Source organism: Aythya marila (assembly GCF_965140915.1).
Source record: "Aythya marila genome assembly, chromosome: 9".
In the NCBI taxonomy this organism is placed as follows: Eukaryota; Metazoa; Chordata; class Aves; order Anseriformes; family Anatidae; genus Aythya; species Aythya marila.
The window spans coordinates 1,066,193-1,092,285 of record NC_139050.1 but is presented as its reverse complement, the minus strand read 5'-3'; the positions used below and the strand labels follow the sequence as shown (position 1 = coordinate 1,092,285).

Sequence of the window (26,093 nt, the reverse complement as noted above, 5' to 3'; positions counted from 1 at the left end):
CTCCTGCAGGTGCCATACTCTTCAGTGCTGGCAGGGTGAGTGCAGGTCTCCCACTGGGAATTTTACTCAGCCAGGTGTCACAGCCCCGCTGAGCCACAAACACTAAGCAGAACCTGCCAGGGGAATATTTGCATTGTGGCTTTTCCTTTCGAATCAAAAGGTGTTAAAGATGTCATTGAAGAGCTTAGAATAGTGACTAAGCATTTTCAATTCTTCAGTCTCTTGTGGCCTTAGTCATATGGCCTCCTGCAGGTACGCCTAATAACTCCAGCTCTAGTGCCTATATCTTTTCACACCTTTTTACCAAGAAGAAAGCATTGTCTTTGATTGTCCACCATCCCTAATCCTCTCTCAGCATGAAGCTTGTTAGCATAATTGGAGAGAAGAAACCGAAAAGGTACATTATGTGCATCTATGTGTTTCTTTTTTCAGTAAGTGAGGCTGTTTGGATGAAAGACCACTGTATTTATTGCACTAATCCAGCACCTACAGGTTTCCTCAACAGAACTAAGTCTCTACCTTCTCAGACTTTGATTGCAAGCAATGATAATCACGGTTATAACTGTGAGAATGACAGTCTCCATTCTAGAGAAAGACTTGCAGAAGTAAATGTTAGACTCACTGTCCAGAGATAACTATGCACATTGTCTGGCACCCCTCAATTCAACCTCAGCTTCTTAGTAAATTGCAAAACTGATTGCAAAGAAATTACTTAAAATTAGGTTTTTAACTTTTCCAAGAACAAAGATTTTTAACATCTTCCCAGGACACTGGAAGCTAAGAAACTATGAAGGTAATGAGCCCTAAAAACTTCCAAGGCATTTTCATGCTTCTACCATCTTAGTAGTCCTTAATGACAAGCAGTTAAAGGACTATAAGCAACAATAAAAGAAAGCCAGCCATCCATCACAGCCACTTTATATTAGGATTTACTTCACATTTTAGTCTTCATCTATCTTGAATAACAAGACAAATGCCAAAATAAGTACAATTTACCATTGGATTACATAGTTCATCAAACTAGTAGAAGAATTTTTGGTATGTCTACTCACATAACCAAAAACAACAAAGCCAGATCAGAAAGAACAACAACAGAGACATATTTGGCTACTCTCTAATACATCAACTATGACATGACTTACAGTAGCTTGGGTACCATTTGGTTCATTCCTAGTACTGTCCAGGGAAACATGAAACTAAGTCTGAAACATGAGTGTGCTACAGCTTCTCTTGAGTACATGCAACTTGCAGCCTACCCTGACTACCCTTTGCTTTGAGTGCTTTGAGCCAGGTCTAAACCAAAAATAGTCAAAGAGATCTTGTTATTTTGGAAGCATTTGCATTTAAGATGTCCTTGCGAACATGCACATAAAAACACATGCAGAGTAATTTATGGAGGTGAGGTTCCTTTCTGTTCCTTTCTGTGGCCCTTACAGAAGTAGTCACAGAATTACCCAGCTACCACTTCCCTACTATGTCCTGCCTACATACACCCCTTTCTTGCATGGAATCTGTATTCATTCCCTTACCCCACTTAGCAAGATAGGGGAACTTATATTTTCCAAGCTACTTTCCACTTATCCAGACGCTGCTATACACCATCTTTCATCAGAAGTGACAGATCAAATTAGTACAGAATAAGAAACTTTGATTCAAATACACATTTCTGCAAGCTTCTCTGTGTTTGTTTTCTTGTGGTTTTGCTTTTGCTACTTTAAGTGACTGCAAATGCTTAAACTGAATCTTGAGAAGTCTAAAGTTTTACAGATTTGAAGGCAAAAAATGAGCATATCATTGCACTGTTTTTAAACTTATCTGTGGTATCTGGATTATTTTATTTCATTCTAGATGTCTGGATCAGGAATGACAAGAAAACTATTTTTCTTTCTTATTGTGTACACATGAACAGGTATTACATTAGATATTGGGCATACTAATGCAGAATTGAGCAGTGCCTACCATCACCTCATGTGAGGTGAAAATGTGTGTGGTTATGGAAACTTCCCATTATACTTTAACTTCTACTTACACATTGAGTAACTATAAACAGTTATCCATCCTTGCAAACTTTTTACTACTATGTGGTGCTTGCAAACCAGATAAGATACCAGATAAGATACCTAAACTTCCTTAGCATTACACTGAAAAAAACTGACACTTTTAATCTACTTTATCACACAGAAAATTTTCAACTATTGTTTTCAGGTGAATATATTCCATTGTTATGGTTATAGAGCTTGAAGAGCTGCCAAGCATGGGTCCTAAGTACCTCAAACTAAATCCTCCTATATATTCAGGCACTTAGTGCATCAGGTATATCTGAGCAACATACAGGTCTGCAAGTAAAATTAAACACTTATGCACATGATAAAATTCCATATTCTTAGTGGGTCTTAGTCTCCCTTGGTCATTGGTCATGCTTGTCATGCTCCATGACAGCATGAGGGAGGGCTCTTGCACTACAGTAGGAATGTGACCTACCACAGCTTTGTTTATCATTGCTAAGTTCAATGAAATGTTTTGCTACCATCTTTGGCTTTCTACAGCACATTGTTATATGTGACAAGATCAGGGAAGTTATTCAATTTCAGTTAAGTGGGTTTTTACTCTATTCTGAGCTCTTAAAACCAAAAGTTTTTCTTCATTTCATCACAACACTCACAGAATACCAACAAGTACCCCCTTTCATACTGAAAATGCAGTATATATGTAACACATTCAGGTTTTCAGTTTTTCCTTACATCAGAAGTCCCTGACAACCTTAGTATTAAAGAGCTGGGGAGGGAGGAATTGAAGCAAGTAGTTGAATCCATGCAAAACAATCCCAAATCACAGAATGATGCAAAATAAACATTTTATCAAGTAAAAAAAAAAAAAAAAAAAAAAAAAAAAAGTGAGAAGACTATGAAATGAAAAATACAAATCCTAGAGTCTCAGTAAACTTTGTTATTTGTGTTATTAAAACTCTAGAACCCAAGGATTAAGGGTTGCATACACGCATACACATTGCTCAGATTTAAGCCCCAGTATTCTGGGGCTCACTTTCCATAGCTGTAAATACGTACATATACAGACAATGGAAATCTCTGACTTACCCTTACAAATTAGCCTAACAAAATTAGACAAGCTACAGCTATGGTGATAGCAGTGTTCCTCTCTTTGAACACTCCTAAATCATTGCAGAAGTCTATTTAGGGATTGAGACTTTACTGAAATACCTGATGTCAAAGTAAGTCACTATGACCGCTGTCCTCATGTGAACACACTTTTCATAAAGAATTACCTTAGACTCCAGCAGAATGCCTATTACATGTTTTTGCAGATCCAGAAGATGCATTTCCTTAACGGTTTTCCAGGACACTATCAGTATTAAATATGTATCAGTCATTATATGTAAATACACATAACAGTTTTAACATAACAGATCCTTCCCTCTGCAGGAAAGAAAAGGAAAATCCATCAAAGAATGGCACATAGGGAAATCAAATATCAAATGCTTCCTGCTTCCAAACAGAGATGTAATATTCTGTGAATGACTGACCTGGTTCTGACCTTGATCATGGTAAGAAATTTGTTTTGGTAGTCTGCTGTAGCCAGCAACCTGCAGAGCAGTTTGGGAATCCTACCAGAGGGAGTTCTCAATGCTGTAGTTAAAAAGCACATTTGTTTATGTGGAGATACTATTACAGATATGGTATTGCAATAATATATTTAAGATTGCTTGACAAATACATTAAAAGAAAGCTAGATAATTAAATACATAAGCATGAAAGGCTTCTTGAAGATAACATAAGATGAGATGTAACACTCACTGCTGTGATTCCTGTAACAAAGGCAGCATTAGAACTACATTACTGGTTTTAATTATTGCCAGACAACAAATTCAAATAATTTTTTCTCACTCCATTTATGCACTGTTGAACCCAGGTACTTCAAAGGTAAGAGAAAAGTTCAGCTTTCTGTAAAAAGCACCAAGTGTACATATTACCTTCATATAAAGCATGAGAAAATACTGGGAAGCTGAACAAAGCATAAACATTTTAATGTTTAACAGACGTAAGTTCATTTTAATTTTTGCATTGTGTAACTTGTTTCTGCTTTCCATGAAAAAGTTTAAATTAAGAAATGTTCAAAGTACACAATTCTGTTCCATCATTTGAAGACATTTGATACTGATTGGATATAGACTGAATAAATATTGCAAATAAGTACCTTTTAGGACCCTTAAATGTGATTACTATGTGTCTGAAGTGTTAAGTTATTTTTCCCCTCAGAACCAGGGTTTTATTATGTGATGTGACAAAATATACTAGAAGCATGATCCTGCAATCTTTATCCTCCCAAAATTCATTGCTGTGAAAGAAATGTGGGGAGGCAACGTCAGAACTCAAGATAGTGGGCTAATATATGTCAGTAATAAACTACACTATTCAAAGTCATCCTGAAGGAAAGCTGATGCTCAGCTAGTGTCTTGAACAGACCTGAGAACCAAGAGCAAAAATGGAATGATACTGCTCAAAAAACATACATAAAAGATGGGTAACCAACAACAAACATCTGCAGAAATCGAAGACAGAATAAGAGTTCAACTGGTCTACGGACTTTCAGGTAAGATCAAGCAATTCAACAAAAAGCCCAAACTACTAGACCAGCTTTATTGACACAGTGCCCCTCTAACAAGGATGCTTCAATCCTTTTTCATGCAAACACTGGCACACTGCAACTCTGCCACTGTACACTGTTCCATCTCTTGGGAACTCTGTTATAACATGCACCTCAACAATACAGAAGAGCTCTCTGTAGAAATACTCAGCCAACAACCTATAGTAGAGTCTTTGTTCACCACTGAAATCACTGAATTATCTGGGGAGCAAATGCAGACAAGAGCTGCCAGCCAGGATGAGCTGGCTCAAGAAAAGCAGGACACTGTATTGGTTTGTTGCTGGAGATATTCCCTGCCTACCATAAGAATGCACAACAGTGCTTCTGCTGGGGAATGTGAAGGACACCCAGAGTGATTTTAGCAGTTGGAGGCAGCACAGCCCTAGATGCCATGAAGACTGAGCAGGAAATGTGAAAACTCTCTCTGTGTGGGAGAATTTCCTCTGAAAAGGTACAAGAAAAAGAACTGCAAAAGGTTGCATTTGTTACGCAGGTATGAAAAGGCACCGATAACCAGAAAAATCTTTTGTGGCTTCACAAAAAAAGGTGGGAACCTTACCTCAGCATAACGGTAATTATGTATAAGGCATAATGCATTCTCAACTTCAGTGTGATGGTGTTTATATTTCAGGTGTAGAGTGATTTTAACTTTAGTGGGTTGGTGATTAAATTTAAGATATGAATAATACACAGTGAGTGAAAAGGGCAATATTATAGACAAAAGAAGTGAAATAACCAGTTGGAGATGTTGTTACAGAACTCTGAAAGTGCAAGCTTCCAGATGTTTATGTTCACCAGCTTAAAAGATTAATGAGAATACTAAAGATTTATACCCACCCCCCAGAGCAGAATACAAGTGGGGTTTTCTAGGCATGAATCTGGTCACTTCCCGAAAGAGGCAATTTTCCAGATTCAGCATGGTTAAAGCTAACTGGCCTGCAATTAGCTGGACTCAAGGCCATTTAAATCCAGTCCTGACTGAACCTCGAGGGAAACTTGCTGTGCTGGCACATAAGACATTTTAATCTTTGTAACAATTTCATGGCATAAATAACATTTTTTAACATACTGGATTCTTGGATTAGCAATGATTATGGAGACTGTACTATCTTTCAAGCTCTAAAACAGCTTCCAGAGCAGAGAGATAAAACACAGAAGACAATATCTGGACACCTTGCCTACCACTGCCTGCACTTCACAAACATTTTCCCCCCCCTCATTGTTACTCTGGCATTCTTCACAACTAAAATTATATAACAAAAATGTCAACCAAGATTCATCATCCAACACCAGAAAATAAACCTTCCTTCACAGGAATTCAATCAGTTCACCTAATCTGAAACACTGTGTAAGCATTATATAAAGTGGCACCAAAAAGCAGGAACTGATGTCATACTCTCTATTCCTACCACAGCCAGGACAATCTCTTACTAAAAACTAAGCCTACGCTTCCATACCAGTACTACATTTACTGCCGTCACAGAACCTTTTACAATAATTAGTTTTTCTTGCCTGGCTGACTGCCATTAGATAATGTAATAACATTTTCTTCTGGATATCTCTGTTCCAAGGGATGAACCTTCCAGCTTTTGATGATTCACACTTGCCTGTTGACATTCATGATGAATGCACTTCCTTCATTCTGCTAAACACAGAAACACCGAAATCATTGCTTTAACAGGCTAAGCCATTATTGCAAGTTTTCCCCCTCACAATGAGATCTCAGTCATTAGCACCCCTCTCTAAAACAGTATAATTTTCCCATTACCCACCATGGGTTCATGACCATGACATCCATGTAAATCACTTACCACTTCCAATCAACCCCTCCCGTTTCCAAGCCTAAGCAGCACAAGCAAAGCCTCCAAATCAGCTGTTTGCTGGTCAAGGCACAGAGCTGCCCCATGCCTTCCCCTCCAGTAACCAGTCAAGTAAGCCCAGATGCAGCCTGTTATAGCCCCAATGCATGAGTGTGGCTGTGCCCCACAAGTGTTCAGCTTTCTGGGTGAGTGCTGCCATTTACCCTTCATGGGCAGTATGGGGAGAGCTGAGAACCTTCTTGAGCCGTGTTCAGAAGTTAACACGTTTCAGAATATAAATTGTGTGGTGGGTTATCTCAAAATTTTTGAGGTACTACCACAGCTGGCTGTCTATTAACAGAACCATTTACCTACAACTGGAAAGAAAACCTTTCACAAATTCACCTCCCTGCATTTACTTTTGCTGACCTAAGGCTGCCTTGCTAAGAGAAAGCAATGAGTTTTGATAGCTCAGTGGCTTGTTATCATGTCAGAGAACTAATGGTCATCCATTACATGGATGATTCTTATACACAACCTGATGTGCAGAGATATTGAGCAGAAATGGTCACTCAGAATATACTCTGATGTTGCCCAAAATTTCCAAACTTGCATAATCGCAGGTAATTTCTGATCTGTCAAGTATGGGTAAAAATTTGAGTTGATTGTACAAGACATTTTTACAAGTTGACTTTACCCCAGATATGTGTTTTAAACACTCCTATACTCCAAGGACAACAAGGCTTGGATGCTGTTTTGGGAGGAAGCAGTAAATCAGTATTTTTAAGTGGGACATGATGCTTTCAAAAGTCACTCCAGATGCTCCATATTTACTCATCTTAGAGGCATTGTAGCAGTTAATGTAGGTTGGAGTAGTTCTGCAGCAGCTCCTGGTAGGCTGAATGCAATGTGTGTGTGTGCCATCCACTCTCCAATCAACTCTTTGTTCTCTGAGAATGAGAGACTTGGCCATAGCTAATGTAAATGCCCAAAGAAGAAAAGTGTTACAAAATTCAAACCCAGAGCACTACATATGTATCTCACAGCTTCTCCGTAAGAAATCAGGCTTGGTTTAGTTAGACTAACTAATTAACTCCAAAACAGTATGAGTTTTGTTGTATCAAAGCTGTTTCCTGTAGAGCTATTTGGTATGCCTACATTATGCTCTAAGCACCTCAGTACCAAGATTTTATTATACAAAGGCCAGTGTTAGCCCTGAACATGTCCATACATTGTTACAGCCGAATACCTGCCTGAAATAGCCCTTCTGAAATCTGGTAGCTACTAAAAGAGTGTTTCCATATGGGTAGTTCAAAGGGCATAACCTGAGTGGACTTCGCAGATGCCTGATGGATCTCACTGCCTTTGAGATAGCATACTCCTCCTCTACTTTCTGCCAGGCAGCACTGGGGCTGAACATACATGTATATTCCACTGTCATGGGTAGAGCAGGTGTATTTTATCAGGCCCTGTGTGGTAGGAGACCTGCTGCACTTTCTAACTCCTGAGAGCAGCTTCTGTCTTGTTGCACTTGAGTGGTCCTGAGAATGGAGTGGACCTGAGCAATCACTGCATCCATGGCCCAAGTAATTCACAAACCAGCTCACTAAAAGCTGGCCATATCAGCCTTCAAAACACCACCATTTCTACTCAGGTGAACAGAAAAGAGGCAGCAGCCAATAGATGTAGCAATAATTTCCCATATAGTTATTAACACACATATAGTGGTTGATAATGGGGGAAAAAAAAAAAAAAAGAAAAAAAAAAAAAGAAAAAAATAGTAACCATACCATATAGCTTATTTCTTTCATTAATACTGTTTAATTTAATAATTTATGTGAAACAGTTTGATGCCAAACACCACGATATCAGATCAGGTCACCATATAAAATTAGTTTGACATGACTGCTTTTAAAGAAGCAGGCTTTTTAAAGATATCCTTCTCCTTCTCAATGTGAAGTTAGGAATGCAGGAATCACTAGATGAAAGTACACTTTACTCACTAAAACAAGCTAGATTATCATCAAAGTGGTTAGTCTGGTCTTAAAAAACATGTAAGAATTCACTATTTCATTTTTCTTTGTTTTTCTTCTCCTCATGAGGAAAGATAATATTTGTAGACCTGTCTCATGGAACCATGTCTCTAGTTTAGAGATTTCATTTACAAACTTTGCAAATTCTGAATTGTTGATGTTGCTGAAGACAACAGACACCGTGACACCTGAGGTACGCCCACATCCAAGTAAAGCCCTGTCTGGCACAGGTTGAGGTGCCAGCTGCGATGAAGACCCTGAGTCAGGTGCCAGCTGTGCTTACAGGCTGCTGTGCTTCAGCTAGTACATCCTGTGAAAGAGTGCCAAGTGCAGCAGTGAATACTGCTCGGGTAATGAAGTTAAACTCTGTTTGGCAAGCTATATAACACAGGACTGCCTTACAAGATAAGATAATAACTCACAAATCTAGCCACTACATTCACTTTTACAGCGTTGGCAGTCCTACAGGTTAAAACCTGGCCTGACAGATACCAATCATTTTCTTGATATAAATTCAACTCGGGGACTAATATAGGAAATGGAAACTTTGGAAAACTTTTGACAACTTTTTAGATTCAATAAACCATTAGTCTGCTGCCCTAGTTTAAAAAGTAATAAGATGATTTTAGATTTTTTTTTCTTTTTTTAGTTTTATTCACAGCAAAGTTAATGTTTCAATTATTTGTAGTTATGTGTAGTAGTTGTCTATTTGGTAAAGTATAACTGAAATTGTTATAGGACTTTTAGATTATAAGCATGATGTCTATGACTAAAATATATTTTTACAAGGTTTTGTTGTTGGTGGTGGTGGTGTGTTTTTTGTTTTTTTTTCATTTAGGTATCTTTCACTTTCATCTGATGGAGAGTAAAAGATAAAACAAGCTTTTGTTGTTTACTGTACATCTGGAGTATAAAAAAAAGCACAGTGTGAGGAAAGGATACTCCATGAAACAGTATGTCAGAAACATTTGCAGTAAAAATTCCAGAAATAGCAAGATGTTAGATAGATAATTAAAATGTTTTCCAGGTCTAAACCATAGGGAGCTTGAGTTTTAATCATGTAGAGTATATTCATGAGAAGTTTTCTCTTTTATCTACATGATCAGATTTTGATGCTTTCTTTTAGGAAGAAATAAGATTCTGGTCTGGAGCACAAACATTGTTACATTTCATATGTATTGGCAAAGCTCACAGAATTGAGTGATTGAGTAGAAATCTCTTTTCTGTTTACCTTTTCTGTGAGAAGGATCTGCAAAAAAGTTCAGGCTCAGTCTCCCCTCTGAGCACAACTGTCCCCTCTGGATCAGTCGGGATGGAAAGTGGCAGCACAGAGGAACCTTTCTGCAAGTGACTCGGTGCCTTAGCAATGTCTCTAGAGAAGAAACAACACCTTGTTTTACTGGGAGCCAAAGATCTAGCCTTGAAAGGCTTAATAAAAAGCCTGCTGAAATAACAAGGTAAATGTTATTTACAGGGGACATTTCTGCTGTGAGGCCTTTGCTGATCTATAGAAAAACTAGAATGAGCTTAGTGGGGAAAAATAAGATTAGCTATTTTTTCATAGCTAAGAAGATGGTTTCACGGCTAAAGCAATTCACTAATCTGATTTTCTAATTCTTCCACATCTTTTTTATAACTCATTTTTCATCTTGTAGCCCGTACATAATCATAACATTTAAATAATATTACATTTGTATCTGAACCATCTTCATCTCCACCTAGTCAGATCTAGTTATTGAGTAGTATTTTAAAAGCTACTGCAATTTTTAGGAACAATTTAGATCTAGGCTATGCTAAGAGAAAAAACACATCAGTGCCAAGTTAGGCTCTGATGAAGCTCTTGATCCCTTTCTCTTTGCCTGACAAAAACAGAAGGTACTAGCAATGCTGAGGAGGTCTGTGCCCTCGATGAACAGATGTTAATAACAAAGAGCATCTTCCTCGTGTTAAGTAGCCAAAAGAAAAGAGGGTTTGCAACCACTGATAATGATACCCATATATCATGAATGTTAAATCATAACTAAATAATTAAAATCTGTGCATGATATGTGTTTCAGGTGAGAAAAGCCAGTTTTAGTGCTCAGAGGAAATGAAATGCGGCTTCACAAAAGTGATCATCATTGAGCATACAGACTGTTGCAATGCGCTCAAGGAAAATTAAATGGGGAAAAAGGCAATCAACTGTGAGTTTCTTATTCACGAAATGGAGATGGTGATTCTGGGGATATTTGCCTTCCAGTTATTTTGATGCATTATCTGAATATGCATGAATGGGTGGGGAGAGTGAAAGGAGGGCTGTAACACACAGAAAGTTCTCCCAGGCAAGGCTGGTGGCCAAGTCACGTGTGCTGCCTCGTGTCACCACACAGCCTCTGCTCCTCAGAGGTTGAACCACTGCAGGTATTTCCTGCAGTGAGGGAAGGATCTGAGCAGAGGCAACCGTCACCCTTTACAAATGCTACACTCCGTATTCTCCATAGTCTTCATTTTACCAGTTCTGTGCTTCAGGAACACTGCAGCAATGGTAAAGCCCCAAACCTGCCCAAGAACACCTTGCCTAGCTCCCAAGCTCCTTTTTTTGCCTCTCACCAACACAGAGGCTCCTTGCACACATCTGTGTGCAGAAACAAGGGTGAAGGCTTCGTTTCCTGAAAGATTCCCACGTGCTGCGGCCAGCTGAACTCGCCAAGACCCATGCAGAGAGCATCTTATCTCACGTCTCATAAAATGAGGGCTACAAAGGCAGGGCAGCTTTGTTAGCTGTCACGTAGATCTTTCCTTCAAAGACCAGGGTGGGAGGGAAAGTATTATTCAAAACATGAAGGAAGTGGTTGAAATCAATTTTTCCTCCTATCCATTTCTAGAAATTGATCAAGTGGATTTTGAGGAATATGGGAATATATCTGCTCTGTGAAAAGTGTATTCACTTGGAGCATTAATACCTAAAGTGTAGCAGTGTTTTGTCTTGAACAAACTAAAACTGAATTCACTGGATAAATTTGCATAAGCATATGCTGCAAAAACATTGAGAACTATGGTAATAAGAACGTATTAGAAAATAAATTAGGAACTTACCTAGCAATAAATGGTTATTTCCTAGGAAGAACATATGTACTGGACTCACATAAATTGCTTTTCTGAGATTAGTGCTCTTTGAAATTAATCTAAATTATGAAGGGAAAAAAGGAGCTACATCTGTATGTCATGATATCATAGCAATCCACCCTTTTCAGCCAGTTCCAAGCTCATGAACATCAACATTACATGAAACATTTAATTTTCAAAAAAAAAATTAAACTAAAAGGTGGAGAGAAAATTTAATTTCTTTTGTAATTAAATGTTCATATGGCAATACTGAGAAAAGTGAGTTTTGTTTTCCAAGTACAGTTGTGGTGTCCTGATATTAATTGCAAAATAAGTACAATAATACAAATCATATATTTCCAATGATCCTCATTTTCTCCTCATACTTTCCTATTATATTGATCCTCTTAAAGCACTAAAGTGTCAGACAGCAGATGCATGCCTATTTTAATGTTTATTTTTTAACCAAATCAATCTATTCCATGAACACACACTCCAGAGAGATTGTGCAGGTTAAAACCAATGTATTTCAGTTATAGCAGGAAAGTTCTAATTTTGTAATTGTTTCCTACAGTGACTAAGGCGTGGATAAATAAGGCATATTTCTGAGGCTTCTGGGACTTTCTTCTATGTTCTATTTCTTGCTTCACCTCCAATAACCTTACACTCTGTAGCATGCTCCATCTTAACGAGGTAATTTAATCTAAGATTATTCTTTCTGTACAACTGTGGTAATAGTCAAAGACTGTGGGCAAAGAATTGTTAGAATTAAAATAGCAGCAAGACATCAACAGAATGTCTGACAAAGTGTTCCTAAATGGTGTGATGTTTAACTAGTTATCTACTGGATGTATCTTCATGAGAAACCATAAAGGTTCTTATAAATGTCTGAATTGAAATATACTTGTGGGACAGCAGGTAGCCATCCATACCAGGAGATAGGAATGGTTCAGAGGGACATGTTTCAGTTCTCCTTTATGTCACTTGAAATGTGTCTATTGGCTTTAGCAGGCAATGGAGAGAATGCTAATGGAGCGACCATACATGAGGAGTCTTCCAACTAGAATTAAACAGAAATAAAGGAGTCTATCCTTTCTCTGCATTATTTAGCTTTTGGTCTTTTACTCCATACTTATATTTGTCCCCATTCTGGTAGTTTTTGTTTGTTTGTTTGTTTGTTTTTTTCCTGTAAGAGTCTCTACTTAATTTAATATTCCTTAGCAGTAAAAGATGGTGGCTTTATTTTATATTCTTGCCCCAAATTGAAGTTATTTCACTTAGATGTATCTGCATTGTTAGAATACTAAATTGCTTTTTAGAACTGTATAAAGTAGCCATTAAGTTGGACTGCCAGTTGAAGATGAATCTGAAAAGCATAAAGGAAAAAAAGTATACCAAAATCCAGACATTGCAGATAATAGTTTTCAGCAACTGTCCCTCTAAGAGGTTTGTGCGTGTGTGTTAGTAAACACCAAAAAGAAAAAGAAAAAAACAAAAAAAAAAAGACGCATTTGAGAGTCATAAAGCAATTATTTAGCATACAATAACATCTGTAAAGTCTCTAGACAAAATAAGTAAAATGGAGAAGGGTATAATAGTACAAACATATTTTGCTGACTAAGAAAACACTCTTAATTGTAGAGAAAGGAATCTTTCAAACTAACATGACAAGGTACATGCAAAAATTAATATTATATGCTAATGTACTTTTTCGTAAATAGCTTAGGTTGATTTATTCATTTAAGTAATTATGTACCACTATTTGTAATTCAGAGTTAAATTGAATTAGGAAACACGGAATAAATTGAAACTGTAGTCATATTTCTTTCTCACTGTGTAACGAACAGAGATGTATTGATGTAAATTCTAAGTGTACTACATACACTTACATACAATTCCCTAGACTGCAATTTGATCAAAAAGCATTAGACATTTACTTAGGCTATAATAGGTCCTTGCCATTGGATGGCAGTAAAATTCTACATCAATCACTACAAGCAAAGTGAAGCTAGGAAAACAATAGGATTTTTCCTTTTTTATTTAAGAGTAGAAAGCTTGAGAGGGGGATGGTGATGCCTTAGATGTTGTGATAAGCACTAATATTAAAATGTTTCCTTTTTCTATGTTAAAAACATTTTAGAAATAGTAAACTCAATTTTCTATTATGTGGAAAATCCTTTATTTTTTTATTGAAAAGAAAAAGAAAATCCAAGCATACTGAAAAGACACAATGCAAATACCCTCTATTTATTTTATACCCTGCTACTTAACTATCGGAGGTTTTTATATAGATGTTTTGTTTACTTTTTTACTCAGTGTGATTTGTTAAATTGTGTAGAATATGCAAATTAATTTTTCAGTAATCAGCCTTCTGCAGTAGCATTGTGGAATATTATTTCTTTTCTTTTGCATCTTATTGCTAATACTGTGACCTCCCCAAAAGAATCCCATTTTCAATAAGAAAAAAAAATCAAGTTCTTTTTGTATGTACACATGAAAACTGCAGAAGAACATGAAAATGTTCTTTGTATGGAGAGAGCCTATTTATGCAGCAATTGCAAACCATGGGTCATATTTTGCCACCTTTGCTCATGCTCATACTAGGATCAATACCCAGTCAAGTTTCTGGAAACTTAGCCTATGAAGGAATTAAATTTCTGTAAAGTGATGCACACTGAAGATAACCATGATGTTTAAACAAAATGAGTATATTTATCACTATGCCTTGACCTTGACTAGCAAAGTCAAGATTTAGACCAGCAGTAAATACAACATATTTCTTTTAATTAATACTAACAAATAATAAAATGTGATTACCATGTTATTAAGATACTCGTTATATAAACTACACATTAAATAAAGAGGGGAAAAAAAAAAAAGATTATCTATTGAATTATCTTCAAAAATTATTTTGCTTTTTATAATTCCTACCAAAAATATTATTAGGAGAGTTTCAAAAACACATGTGCAACGGTTTCACTTTTAAATGCGGGAGTCCTAATCAATGAAAATCACTAGAAATGTTCTGAATACAGTTATTTTTATTGCACTGGTTTTGGATTAAGCCCTTTTTACATTAAAAATAGATTTTATGTGGTTAGCAAATATACGGAATTATACATTTATAAGATTGAATTAAATAGACCAAGAAATGTGTTCAGCATATGGTCTTCTATGAAGAAATATAAATTCTTATGTCTTCATTTAGTGTTTTTTAAAAAAATGTTATAAATTTAGTACGTTGAATTGCAATCTAAATGGCCATAAAATGAGTCAACTGTTTTTCACAATTTATTCAGGGTGGTCTAAGTAAAACTAAAGGCTATTAATCAGGATTTCCTGGGATCAAACCACAGACTCCCTGGCAATTTATTCACTCACTTTATGTTTAAAGTCTGTTAAAAGTTTATAGCTTTTCAAATATCATATTAGGCATTAAAATTTGGAAGTCATGTTACAACAACCATTATGGGAAAAAGAAAGAAAATGGTTTATCATTAACTCTTTCTTATAAAAGTATTTGTAAAATGTACACAATGGAACAATATTAAACTTTTTTTTTTTTTTTTTTTTTTTTGTGTGTGTGTGTGTGTTTCTGTTTGTTTGTTTGTTTTGTTTTTGTTTTTATGACAGTGACTGTAAAGTGAAGCAGTGCTATAAACTTGGTAATACAGTCAGTTTCACTCACAAGGACTTTTAAGTACAATGCCCCTGAACTGAAAATAGGAAATCCCCACAAAAATATTTCCACACACACACACATTAAGGTCATGATCCTGAAATGTACTATCAATTTTAGGGTTCTTGAGCAGTCCCTGATAAGTCAGTTGAATTACTCATATATTTAAGATACTTAAGCATGTACTATCAAGATTTTGTTGTTGAAATCCCCCAGGTACATGGGACTAAATCTCTAGAGGTCCAGAACACTTTAAATTTGCTTCTATTCAGTGAGATTGAACAGCCAGCAATTAGTTGTTCATATTCTTCCCACATTTGATTTTAGTCCAAAAAGCATCATTAAGACTCATGAGGAGAATTTCTTGAAGTGTTCAGAATTCTTCATGCATCAGAATTTGAGATTCTTGGCATTTCACAGAAGGGGTTTGGTGCAATACAAGATCAGACTGCATCTGAAATAAAATTCACAGGGCTATTTTATGTAAAATAAATCTGTCAAAAGATGATATTCTTCTAGAGGCTTGTATTGAGCCTGCATTTCCTTACTAGCAAGAAACTAGACAAGCTACTGCATCATAGCTAATCACCCTCAGTAATATAAATGAAGTCCGTGTAATAACTAATAGCCTTTCAACTGCCGTGCAGACATGTCTATCCAGTATCTGATTCTACTTAAAGCATTCTGCAATCCCATTCTACTTTTCAAACCTTAACTTGCTATCTTATTTAAAAAAAAAAAGGGGGGGGGGGGATGGTGACAGCATGAAAGTTTCAGTCATCTTCAACCTACCCTTTGGAAGTGTGCAAGAAGAAAATACTAAATTTACATTGTCAAAAAACTTGAAGAAATACAATGAAATGACTACATATGCACAGTGTGCTAAAAATATTTAGCACAAACAAAGTGAAAACTACTTCTATAGTCTTTTTTTGTGTACAATGACCAGCTGCGCACAGAGTAGCTGAACCTAAGAACTGCACATTTTAATAAAATACTGTAGCATGTACACTTTTAAAATTAAAAATGTATATTAAAGATAAAGACTTGGGTACCTCAGTAAATAGAAAAATGCACAGACAGCAACAGGGTTATACTGACTAATACTAATGACTAGGAAAAGTAACTGCTTGTTGGTTATTTTGTTCTCCAAATCAATTTTTTTGGCATCTAGATATCCAAACCACACAAAGTGTGCTCTGTGGACAAGGGATGGGAAGGTGTGGGGAGAGTGGTGGAAAACCACTAGTAAGATATCCTAAAGGAAAATGAAAATTTCAGAGTTGGATGAGTTGTGGACATCTGACTAATAAAAAATTGGTGTAAGTGGACTCGGAAAAGTGTGCAGAGAGCCAAAGAATAAAGCAGTATGGCAGAAAGTTAGAGAGTCAATAAGAGTCAACAAAGTCGAGTGTTGAAATGTCAATGAGTCATCACAGTGGGGAGGCAGCTGGATTGCAGGTGATGAGCTCAGGGAACTATGGCAACACCAGCAGAGAAGTTTTTCTGAATGTCAGAATTTAGTATCATCATCAAAGCTCAGGGCTGGCGTAAGGTAGGTGCTGAGTGCTTCTGTTAGCACTCCTACTTTTCCCCTGTGCTGGCAGAGCTTCCTACCAGGGATCCAAAGGATTTTAGTCTTCCCTTTCAAATAAAAAAATTAAACACAATTTCCATAAACTCTCAAAAAAAAAAATTGTCCAGCATTTTTTTTTTAATTGCTGAATTTTAAAAGAGCTACTTATATCTCAAAACCCCTCTTATTCTAAAGAATTTGAAATACAATTACGTCTTGATGTAACTGTACTAACAGCACATTAACTCAGGACATTACTGCTAAAAAGAGAGACTCTCATTTCGTTCCTTAAGACTTACGTCTTTAAAACAGGTATCTAATTTACTACTCTGCTCAGTGTGGCAATGTGCAATTTCCTATGAAAATCTCACCCCAAGACACACTGGATTCAGTAGATATTCATTCACTATTAATGGAGACTGGGTTTTAGGGAACTGAAACATACACTCACCTTCTATGATTTAGTAAGTCACTGCATTGACTGGCAATATACCACTTGCATTCCCTGAAGAATACCAGCTCAAATTTTGGGCACACCACCTTGTGTCAATCTGAATAGAAAAATCTTATATTGACCAACACTTGAAAAGGGATCTGAGTAAGCAGTGACTAGCTGAAAAAGTCAAATTGAAGTTTTTCTTATGCAGGAGCATGTCATTAATATATTTTTAATGCCCAAAACTGGTCTTAGTCTTACAGAGCTTTGTTGTCCATGCAAAATCCAGTACAGAAACCCAGAAGGAATAGAACTGATTTAATTCTGTAAGATTATAATCATTTTATCTTCCAAGCAATATCAGCTCAGACCAAAAGAAGCAATTTTTTGAAGAAATTGAGATTATTTCCCAGTCTCTTCTGTACTTTTTGATGCCATAAACTCTCCCCCCAAGGGAATCAAGAGGCTGAAACTTTTATGTTAGGTCATTAAGTTGGGCAGTATGGGTGATCTGACTTGATAAATGCTAATTATTAGTGTCTCCTTTCACCAGCTTAAGCATTTGCATACACGTAAGACTTCCAAAACACAAAGTTTTGCTCACTTTTGGAGAAGAAGTGTGAAGGATCTCTACTTCCAAATGGGTCTCAATGCTAATGCAGGATGTACATTCCTTCAGTCAAATAACAGACAAAATTATGCCAAGTCATTAGCTATAAAATAAATAGTAGGAATCAGGTTCTAAAAATAGATTGTGAAGACAACCAAGTAATTCAGAAACTGTGATACCCTTACTTGAAACACAAATAATTACCAAAATAATAAAAACAACTTGTCAAGAATCTATATTTCAAGAATTAACAATTCTGCACAGAAACAAAGAAATGCAAGTCATCTACAAGAGCAATCCCTAGAAGTAGTTCTTTTTGTTATTAACAAGAATCAGCTACAGACTCATCTCCAAAGGATGTCTCCAGTGGATAGTGTCTGGCAGCAAGGGTGCACCGTGTATCTGCTCAGCTCTTCTCTGCCCTGCAAGGATGCCCTTTTGCTCTTGGTGTGCCCCAAAGCACCAGGTATGTGACTGCAGATACCTGCAGCTACCACACAGCCCTCTTCAAGGGGATTAAGCATGTCAACTAGACCAATGGTTGCAAATGAATTCTTTCATTTTCTGAGCACAGACTTCCATACATAAGCAAGTCCCAACTTAATTTCAAGTCATGATTAGTTTTTGACAACATTTAAGATCTCTGAATTTGTATTTATTTTGAGGCTCTTGATATGCAAATCACTTATGCTAAATTCTTCAGCTTTTACTCAGTTTAGATTATCAGCGTTTACCTGCAAATATTTGAATAAACACAAGTGAGACTATCCTTTTACAACCCTTTTAAGATCAAAGAGTCAGTATTCTGCCTTTGAGGCTTGTCAGTTTAAAACCTGCACTAACAATTAAAGGATTCCCCCTCCTCCTTTTCTGCTGTCTTCTCCCCCACTTCAAAACCAAGAATGAAAAGATTCCACCCTGCAAGAAATGTCCAGCTTTATACCAGAACTTCTCAGTAATGAGTAAAACTGTGCTGTTCAATTGTATTGTTTCATTGTTCTTCTGTTTAATGGGCTCCATCCTGCATGGCTAAAACCTCATGATGAAAAAAGAGCTCAGGAGAGATCTAAGCTTCCATTAAAATTAGATTTATTTAGTGCCATTTCACTAGGAATACCCCAGGAATTTTTCCCAGGGGAGTTAATATCAAAACAACATAGGAATAACACTGTATGTGTAAATAAGAGTTAAGATGTTCACTGCTGACATCCTTCAGTTCCAAAAGATGGAATTTTGTGCTCCTTGGCTAGGTAGAATAGGTTGTCATGTTTTTCATAAGCATACAAAGGGGAGGCATTTCTATTGTTCTACACCAGTACTTCTGAGCCACCACGACTTGCCTCACAGAGTTGTAGAGACTACAGAGAAGACAGAAGCAGCCCAGTTTTTTAGGAGAAAGAGGGTATCTTTTGTTGCAGTAAGAGAATGCTCATTGTCAGTCTTGCAGAATTTATGTTGTTGGTTGTTATTTTTTTTATTAAAAAATATTTTTTCTAGCTGAAAATATTCCAGAGGATAGAATAATTGGCCATTTCATGGTCTGACAGTTTCTTGACTGGCAGGCAGCAATAGCCATTTTTAGCCATGACAATAAACGTGGAACCCTGAGTATTCACTGTACCTTACAAATATGATTACTTGATTTTTCTCTTCTAAAAATAGCTGCCCATCCCTATGGGATGGATGGAGCTGTAAATGTTTATGGTCTTGAGGCTGTGTTTCAGCAACTATCTACCACCCACACTTGTCCACCCAAGCTTTTTTCCTTCTGAAAGGGCAAGTAGCGGGAATCTAAAACAATATATTTGCACAACCAGAGAGACAGAAAATAGCATTTTCTGTGTTATTTCTATGACTGCAGATGGGTGGGAATAAGCATAAAAACAGGCCATTCTCTGGCTGCCCTAAAGAAAAGAGAATAGTTTTACATGTAGAAATGAGTATTAGAAGTACCAAAATGATAAAATATATAAATGAATACAGCTTGAATTGCTAATGGATTCCAGTTCACTCTAGGTTTGAGATATGGTTCACTGCTTTGCACAGTCTTAGTGAAGATGTTTTTGTAACTTTTCTAGTGCTGTGAGAAAAGGAAAAAATAACTGTTTGAAGGGTATAAATACCTATGTTTTTTGATCTTTTATTTGATAACCAGTATTTTAATTTCTTGCCATTATATCTTGACTATACAGATGCAAAACAATTTTCATTACAGGGTATTTCCTATAGTGAAGTGTGTCTGTAAAGACGCATCATAATCATTCTCCATAGAGGTTAATGTGGTTTCTCTGTGTTGCAATAAGCAGTCTTGGGAAAGTCTCTTGAGGTTTTTCTGTTCCTCTCTGGTTTCTTAAATGGACTTGAGAAATGAAAAGAAACCAGGGTGCTTCTGAGCTGTACCTGGCTATGTGCTGCCAACCTCAAGGTCATTAGCAGCTGAGCTAAGGATTCCCATCCAAGGTAAGTGAACATAAAGATTATATTTTCACTATAACTTCTGACCTGTGCATGTAAAATGGTAATACCTGAACTTCTGCATTATTTAAAAATGATTACATTTTCACTGTTCATAAAATCTCCTGGGTTACATACCAGAATTTAGCTAACAACAGTAAAGGCCTTTGTTATTACAGGCAGCTAGAATACAAGTTTGGTAATTCATTTGGCAAAATAAGTACATAATTAATTGCAAACTAAATTAAGATAAAAAAGATCTAGAAAGGATGCATCACAACTGATTAAATTTAATTTGTTGTTTTTTAACTGCTTCTGCCCTTATAGTAAATTCTTCACACTGTCTCTTCAGTGACTGGTACTCGGTGTACTACTTTTAAAATTGTATCAGATTTATAACAGTATGCCCAGCTACTGGCTTATACTAGTGGCTGAAGGGTCATGAAGTAAATTAAAGAGCATGATCAATAATCATAGAATCATCTAAGTTAGAAAAGACATTAAAGATCATCAGGACTGACTGTTAACCTGGCCAACTGAGTCCAATCACTAAACCATGTCGCCTAGTGCCACGCCCACATATCTCTTCATAGAATCATAGAATCATTAAGGTTGGAAAGGACCTCCAAGATCATCTGGTCCAAGCATCATCCTACTACCAATATCACCTATTAAACCATATCCCTAAGCACCATGTCCAGCCTTTCCTTAAACACCCCAAGGGATGGTGACTCCACCACCTCCCTGGGCAACCTGTTCCAATGCCCAACTACTCTTTCTGAGAAGAAATTTCTCCTAATTTTCAATCCAAACCTCCCCTGCTGCAGCCTGAGGTCATTCCCTCTAGTCCTATTGCTAATTATCTGCAAGAAGAGGCCAATGACCAGCTCCCCACAAAGTTCCTTTCAGATAGTTGTAGAGAGCAATAAAGTCTCCCCTGAGCCTCCTCTTCTCCAGACTAAATAACCCCAGCTCCCTCAGCAGCTCCTCACAGAACTTGTGTTCCAGGCCTTTCACTAACTTCGTAGCCCTTCTCTGAGCAAACTCCAGGGCCTCAACGTCTTTCTGGTAAAGGGGCCCAAAACTGAACACAGTACACAAGTGTGGCCTCACCAGAGCAGAGTACAGGGATCACCTCCCTGGCCCTGCTGGCTACGCTATTCCTGATACAAGCCAGGATGCCATTGGTCTTCTTGGCCACCTGGGCACACTGCTGGCTCATGTTCAGAAATACCTCTTAAACACTTCCAGGGATGGGGATTCCACCACTTCTGTGTACAGACCATCCCAATGCTTAACCACACTCTCAGTGAAGAAATTCTTCCTGATATCCAGTCTAAACCTCCCATGGCACAACTTGAGACCATTTCCTCACATCCTATCACTTGTCACCTGAGAAAAGAGATCAAAACCCTCCTCACTGCAACTTCTTTCAGGTAGTTATAGACAGTGATGAGGTCTCCCCTCAGCCTCCTCTTCTTCAGAGTAAAGAATTCCAGTGCCGTCAATTGCTCCTCATAAGCCTTGACTTCTAGTCCCTTCACCAACTTTGTTGCTCTTCTCTGCACATTCTTGAGCAACTCAATATCCTTACTGTATTGAGGGGCCCATTAGACTCTCCAGTGCTGAGTACAGAGTCACAAACCCTTCTCTAGTCCTGCTGGCCACACTATTTCTGAGGCAGGCCAGGATGCCATTAGCCTTCTTGGCCACCTGGGCACGCTGCTGGCTCACATTCAGTCTGCTGCCAACCAGCGCCCTCAGGTCCTTTTCTGCTGGACAGCTTTCCAACCATCCTGACCCAGGCCTATATCACTGCATCAGGTTGTTATGATCCAAGTGCAGGACCTGGCACTTACTCTTGCTGAATTTAATATGATGGACCCAGACCATTGATCCAGCCCAACCAGATCCCTCTGCAAAACCTCCTTGTCCTCAAGCAGATCAACAGTCCTGACTAACTGCGTATCATCAGCAAACATATGCTTAACCAGATCATTCATAAAAATGTTAAATAAAACTGCCCCCCTTGTTCTGGAGAACACCAGTAGTGACTGGCTACCAATCAGATTTAATTCCATTCACAACAATCCCTTGGGCCTAGCAATTCAGCCAATTCGTCACCCAGAGAACTGTATACCTGTATACCTATATAATATTCCATTTGTTGCCAAAAAAAAAAAAAAGTCAGTTGATGCTTTCAGACATCTAGGACACTGAATATTTGCAAATAAATCAGTCCTAAATGGCAAGTTACATAGTCCAATTGTTTCATCAGTTTGTATTTGAGGAACTAGAAACACTAAGCCAGTTTTCCTCCTGCAAAGCAAAATGCTTACTCTGCATTCTTACTGATGTTTGAAAAAGCCTTGCAGTCACTTAAATAGAATGCTATCAAAATATCGCAAAATAGGTTAAATAGTGAGATACCAGATATTATCGCAACACATTGAAATATTTAACCTGTGATCAAGAGTTCAAAACAACCTCTATCAAAGAGATAACTGTATTTATTGTAGATATCATTCTGAAGACTGAAAAATACTTGGGAAAATTATTAGATTGCATTAAATAAATTGACATTCTTATTTCAAAGAAAGAGAGAGAGAGAGAACATCATGTCTTAGAAATAAAGCAGAAAAATATATGATGCTTAAGTGGTCTTTTCAAGCTTTGCCCATAATGCCAGTGACATACTGCTCCAGTGGGGATACTAGAAGAGCTGCATCTCAAAGAGGGTTTATGATTTGTATGTATTTCCCAATCACATAATTCCTAATCACATAATTAGGACATGTTCTCTAGAGAAGACAACTCAAACATTTCTCCTAATTTTTGCTAAAGAAATAAGCAATAACATATGAGAACTACAATGGAATGTGATTTTTCCATTTTTATTTGTATAGAATTACCAAATGAATTAATGTACTCAAATGGTAAAAAATACAAGATACTGGTATGCAAAAGCAGAAAGTGACCACAAATAGCCAATGGGAAGGTTGGAAAACAGAGATCACATTCAAGTCTCACAAGTACCACGATGTCTATTTATTCACATGTCTTTACTTAATTATACATGTACATAATCATACATGAGATACAGTAAGTTATCTCAAGGAGAAAGATGAGGAAAAGTGAAATTACAACTGAAGTAGATTGTTAGGAAAGAAAAGAATGATGAAGACAAGACGTGCACACACAAGAGAAAAGACAGAGTGTAGGGAGGAGAAAATGAAAAACCAGATCGTTGAGGATAGAGGGTCTCATAACAAGAGGAAAAGGAGACTAGGTCTTTGCTGTTGTTGTATTTAGTCACAGTCTGGAAAAGTTCTCTGACCAGGCAGGATGTAGGCTCAGAAAAACAAAAACTACTGAATGTCTGGCGGAACACTGATGGATACTGACGCTTTTGTGGACACCTGAGGTTTGGAGATTTCAAGAAAGATTTGGGATCTTTATTGAAAGACATTCTGGGGAGATGGAGGAGAAAAGGGAGAATGTGTTTTCTTAGGCTGAAACTGTGAAGGTTTCAAGCCTCATATTAACCAGGAGGAATCATATCCTAGTCAATTCTTGCATCTACCCACATCTACAGCTCCAGACATGGCAGCTACTGAGTCTTTGAAGAAGGTCAAGAGTAACACTGTTACATAAGGCTTTTCTTTATCAGGCAGACTGAGAAATATACTGACTTTGAAAGGCATATATAAAGGATCCAAAGTTAGGACCCTTGCATTCTGTTGTCATTTTCCTTATAGCAAAATATTTACAAAACTTTAAAATTATAAAATTATGTAGAAATGAATTTCAGAGAATAATTCATGCTGGACAAAATCCAACATTTTTTCAGAAAACTGACATCCAACAACACTTCTGACTTTAACTGCAATTATTTTAAGAAATAAATACCAGCATTTCTTTACATGGAGATGAATCTCATGTTAATCATAATTTAAACTTGTCATGGACATTTAAACCTAATCATAGAAGTCTTCAGTGTAGAACAACCACAGAAACTGAGAGCTGATCCAGTTCTGGAGGAACTTATTAGCTGCACATGTAGCCCAGCTACATGTGTTAGAACTTCACTGGTTAAATCAGACACATAACATTATGCAGTTAAGTACTCTGACAAGATTTTAACTCACCCAACTGCATCTGACTGATAGACGATTTTTCACCTCTCCTGTGCTGTCTTTGGTGGCAATCAGCCATACCTTCAGAGAACTGTTGTTCTTGCAGCTCCTCATGTGGCATCTGACCTTCCTCAGGGACACCCGCGTGAGCAAATTCGCGGTACTCCTTACTTCTGAGGCCACAGCCTGCAAGGAATTACAAAGATATTCCTACGGCCACATGTCAGGGGTGGTCTGCAGGCAATACCCACCACCACACACACCAAGGCTGTGCCAACCTGAAAAAAATGTGGAAAGGACTCTAGGACACCAGGTGCCACAATTGGTAAGTACGAGCTAAGGTCTATTGTAAATCTCTAATAAAATTGCTGTCACCAGTTCTACTGCTAAACATGTACCATGATTAAGGAAAAAGTAATGATCATATTGTTTCAATGAGAATATTTTCAGAACAGAAGTTCCAGTATAACAATACATATATTGTTAATAACAATTATGTATATAAGTATAGTAGTAACATCCAAAATGCACTAATACTTCCAAAAATCTCTTTTAGAGCATTTAGCAGAGAAAAATAGAGTGGACTTTAATGTCAGTTGTCTAAAGTATGCTTTTGAACATGAAAGATTTAACAGGGCTTTGACACAGAAAAACAGAAAACTTTATCTTATGTTCTTACTTGAAAAGCTGCAGTGAAAATTTGGCCATTAACCTGAAGGGAATGAGGACGCATATGTTTTAATATATATAACAATGTCTGCTTTATGAAACAAAGATGTCTATATAGCACCAAACTGAGTTCCAAACACAAAAGATGAATTTCTACTGAGAATTGACATTAAAGTAATGAATAGAAACATTTCCATGAATCTTGGCAGGAATATATACACTGTAGATGAACAACTGTTTTAACAAATGTTCAATAGAACAATCCAGAATCCATGAGGAAATAACATAACTGCTGATGTCTGATTCCGTTAGGATCAGCACCAATGCACTACTAAATTATTACAGGATATTATATAAATGGTTATTGATGATTTAGTGGCAGGCTAGGTTATGTAGCTTACAAGCTGTCACCTTTAAGGTGAGGCCAAAAGCAAGCCCGAGGATATACACGTATTCTAAAAGAAAATGTAACAGTTATTATGGTATGTGTGTCAGCAAAGTTCATATGATTCATTGTCCTCCTGGTAATAGGAAAGCTGTCAGTGGGCGCTCTTGGGCATGGTTCAGCTAACTATATAAAGAATGTTCTCTTAAACATTCACCTACGGCTTGGGATTCAGAGGTTGCTTGTCTGATTAAATGGAAAGGAGGTAATTTAAAAGCATCTTCCTTTCCAAATCTGTTACTGTCAATTGGCTTTGGTTCAGAGGTTTCCAATCTGAAGTACATGAGGCAGCTGTAGAAGAACTCTATTAATATTCCTACATAAAATGCTTTCTTAGCCCAGGTCAGCTCCCCTATGCACTTTTGATGTATTAGAACTTTAACGTTTAACTGAATTGACAATTCATGGGTTTTATAATCAATGTGCACAAAGGATGTGCCATTCTCAAGTAAACTCACCATGTATTAAATATAATGATAAAGAGGATCATATCAGGTGGGGGCTAGCACA

General features: G+C 37.2%; 1 protein-coding gene across 1 annotated transcript in view; it reads right to left on the bottom strand.

Annotated features, from left to right (window-relative positions):
• LOC309881351 (phospholipid scramblase family member 5-like) overlaps positions 1–25,867 on the bottom strand; it is a gene marked incomplete at both ends in the record, with an annotated part of 91,987 nt that extends 66,120 nt beyond the window's left edge. The window contains 2 exons of the mRNA XM_082767214.1: positions 24,482–24,655; positions 25,741–25,867. Coding sequence (XP_082623340.1) covers positions 24,482–24,655; positions 25,741–25,867 — 301 coding nt within the window. The remainder of the gene's footprint in view (positions 1–24,481; positions 24,656–25,740) is intronic.
• Positions 25,868–26,093: the final 226 nt, after the last annotated feature.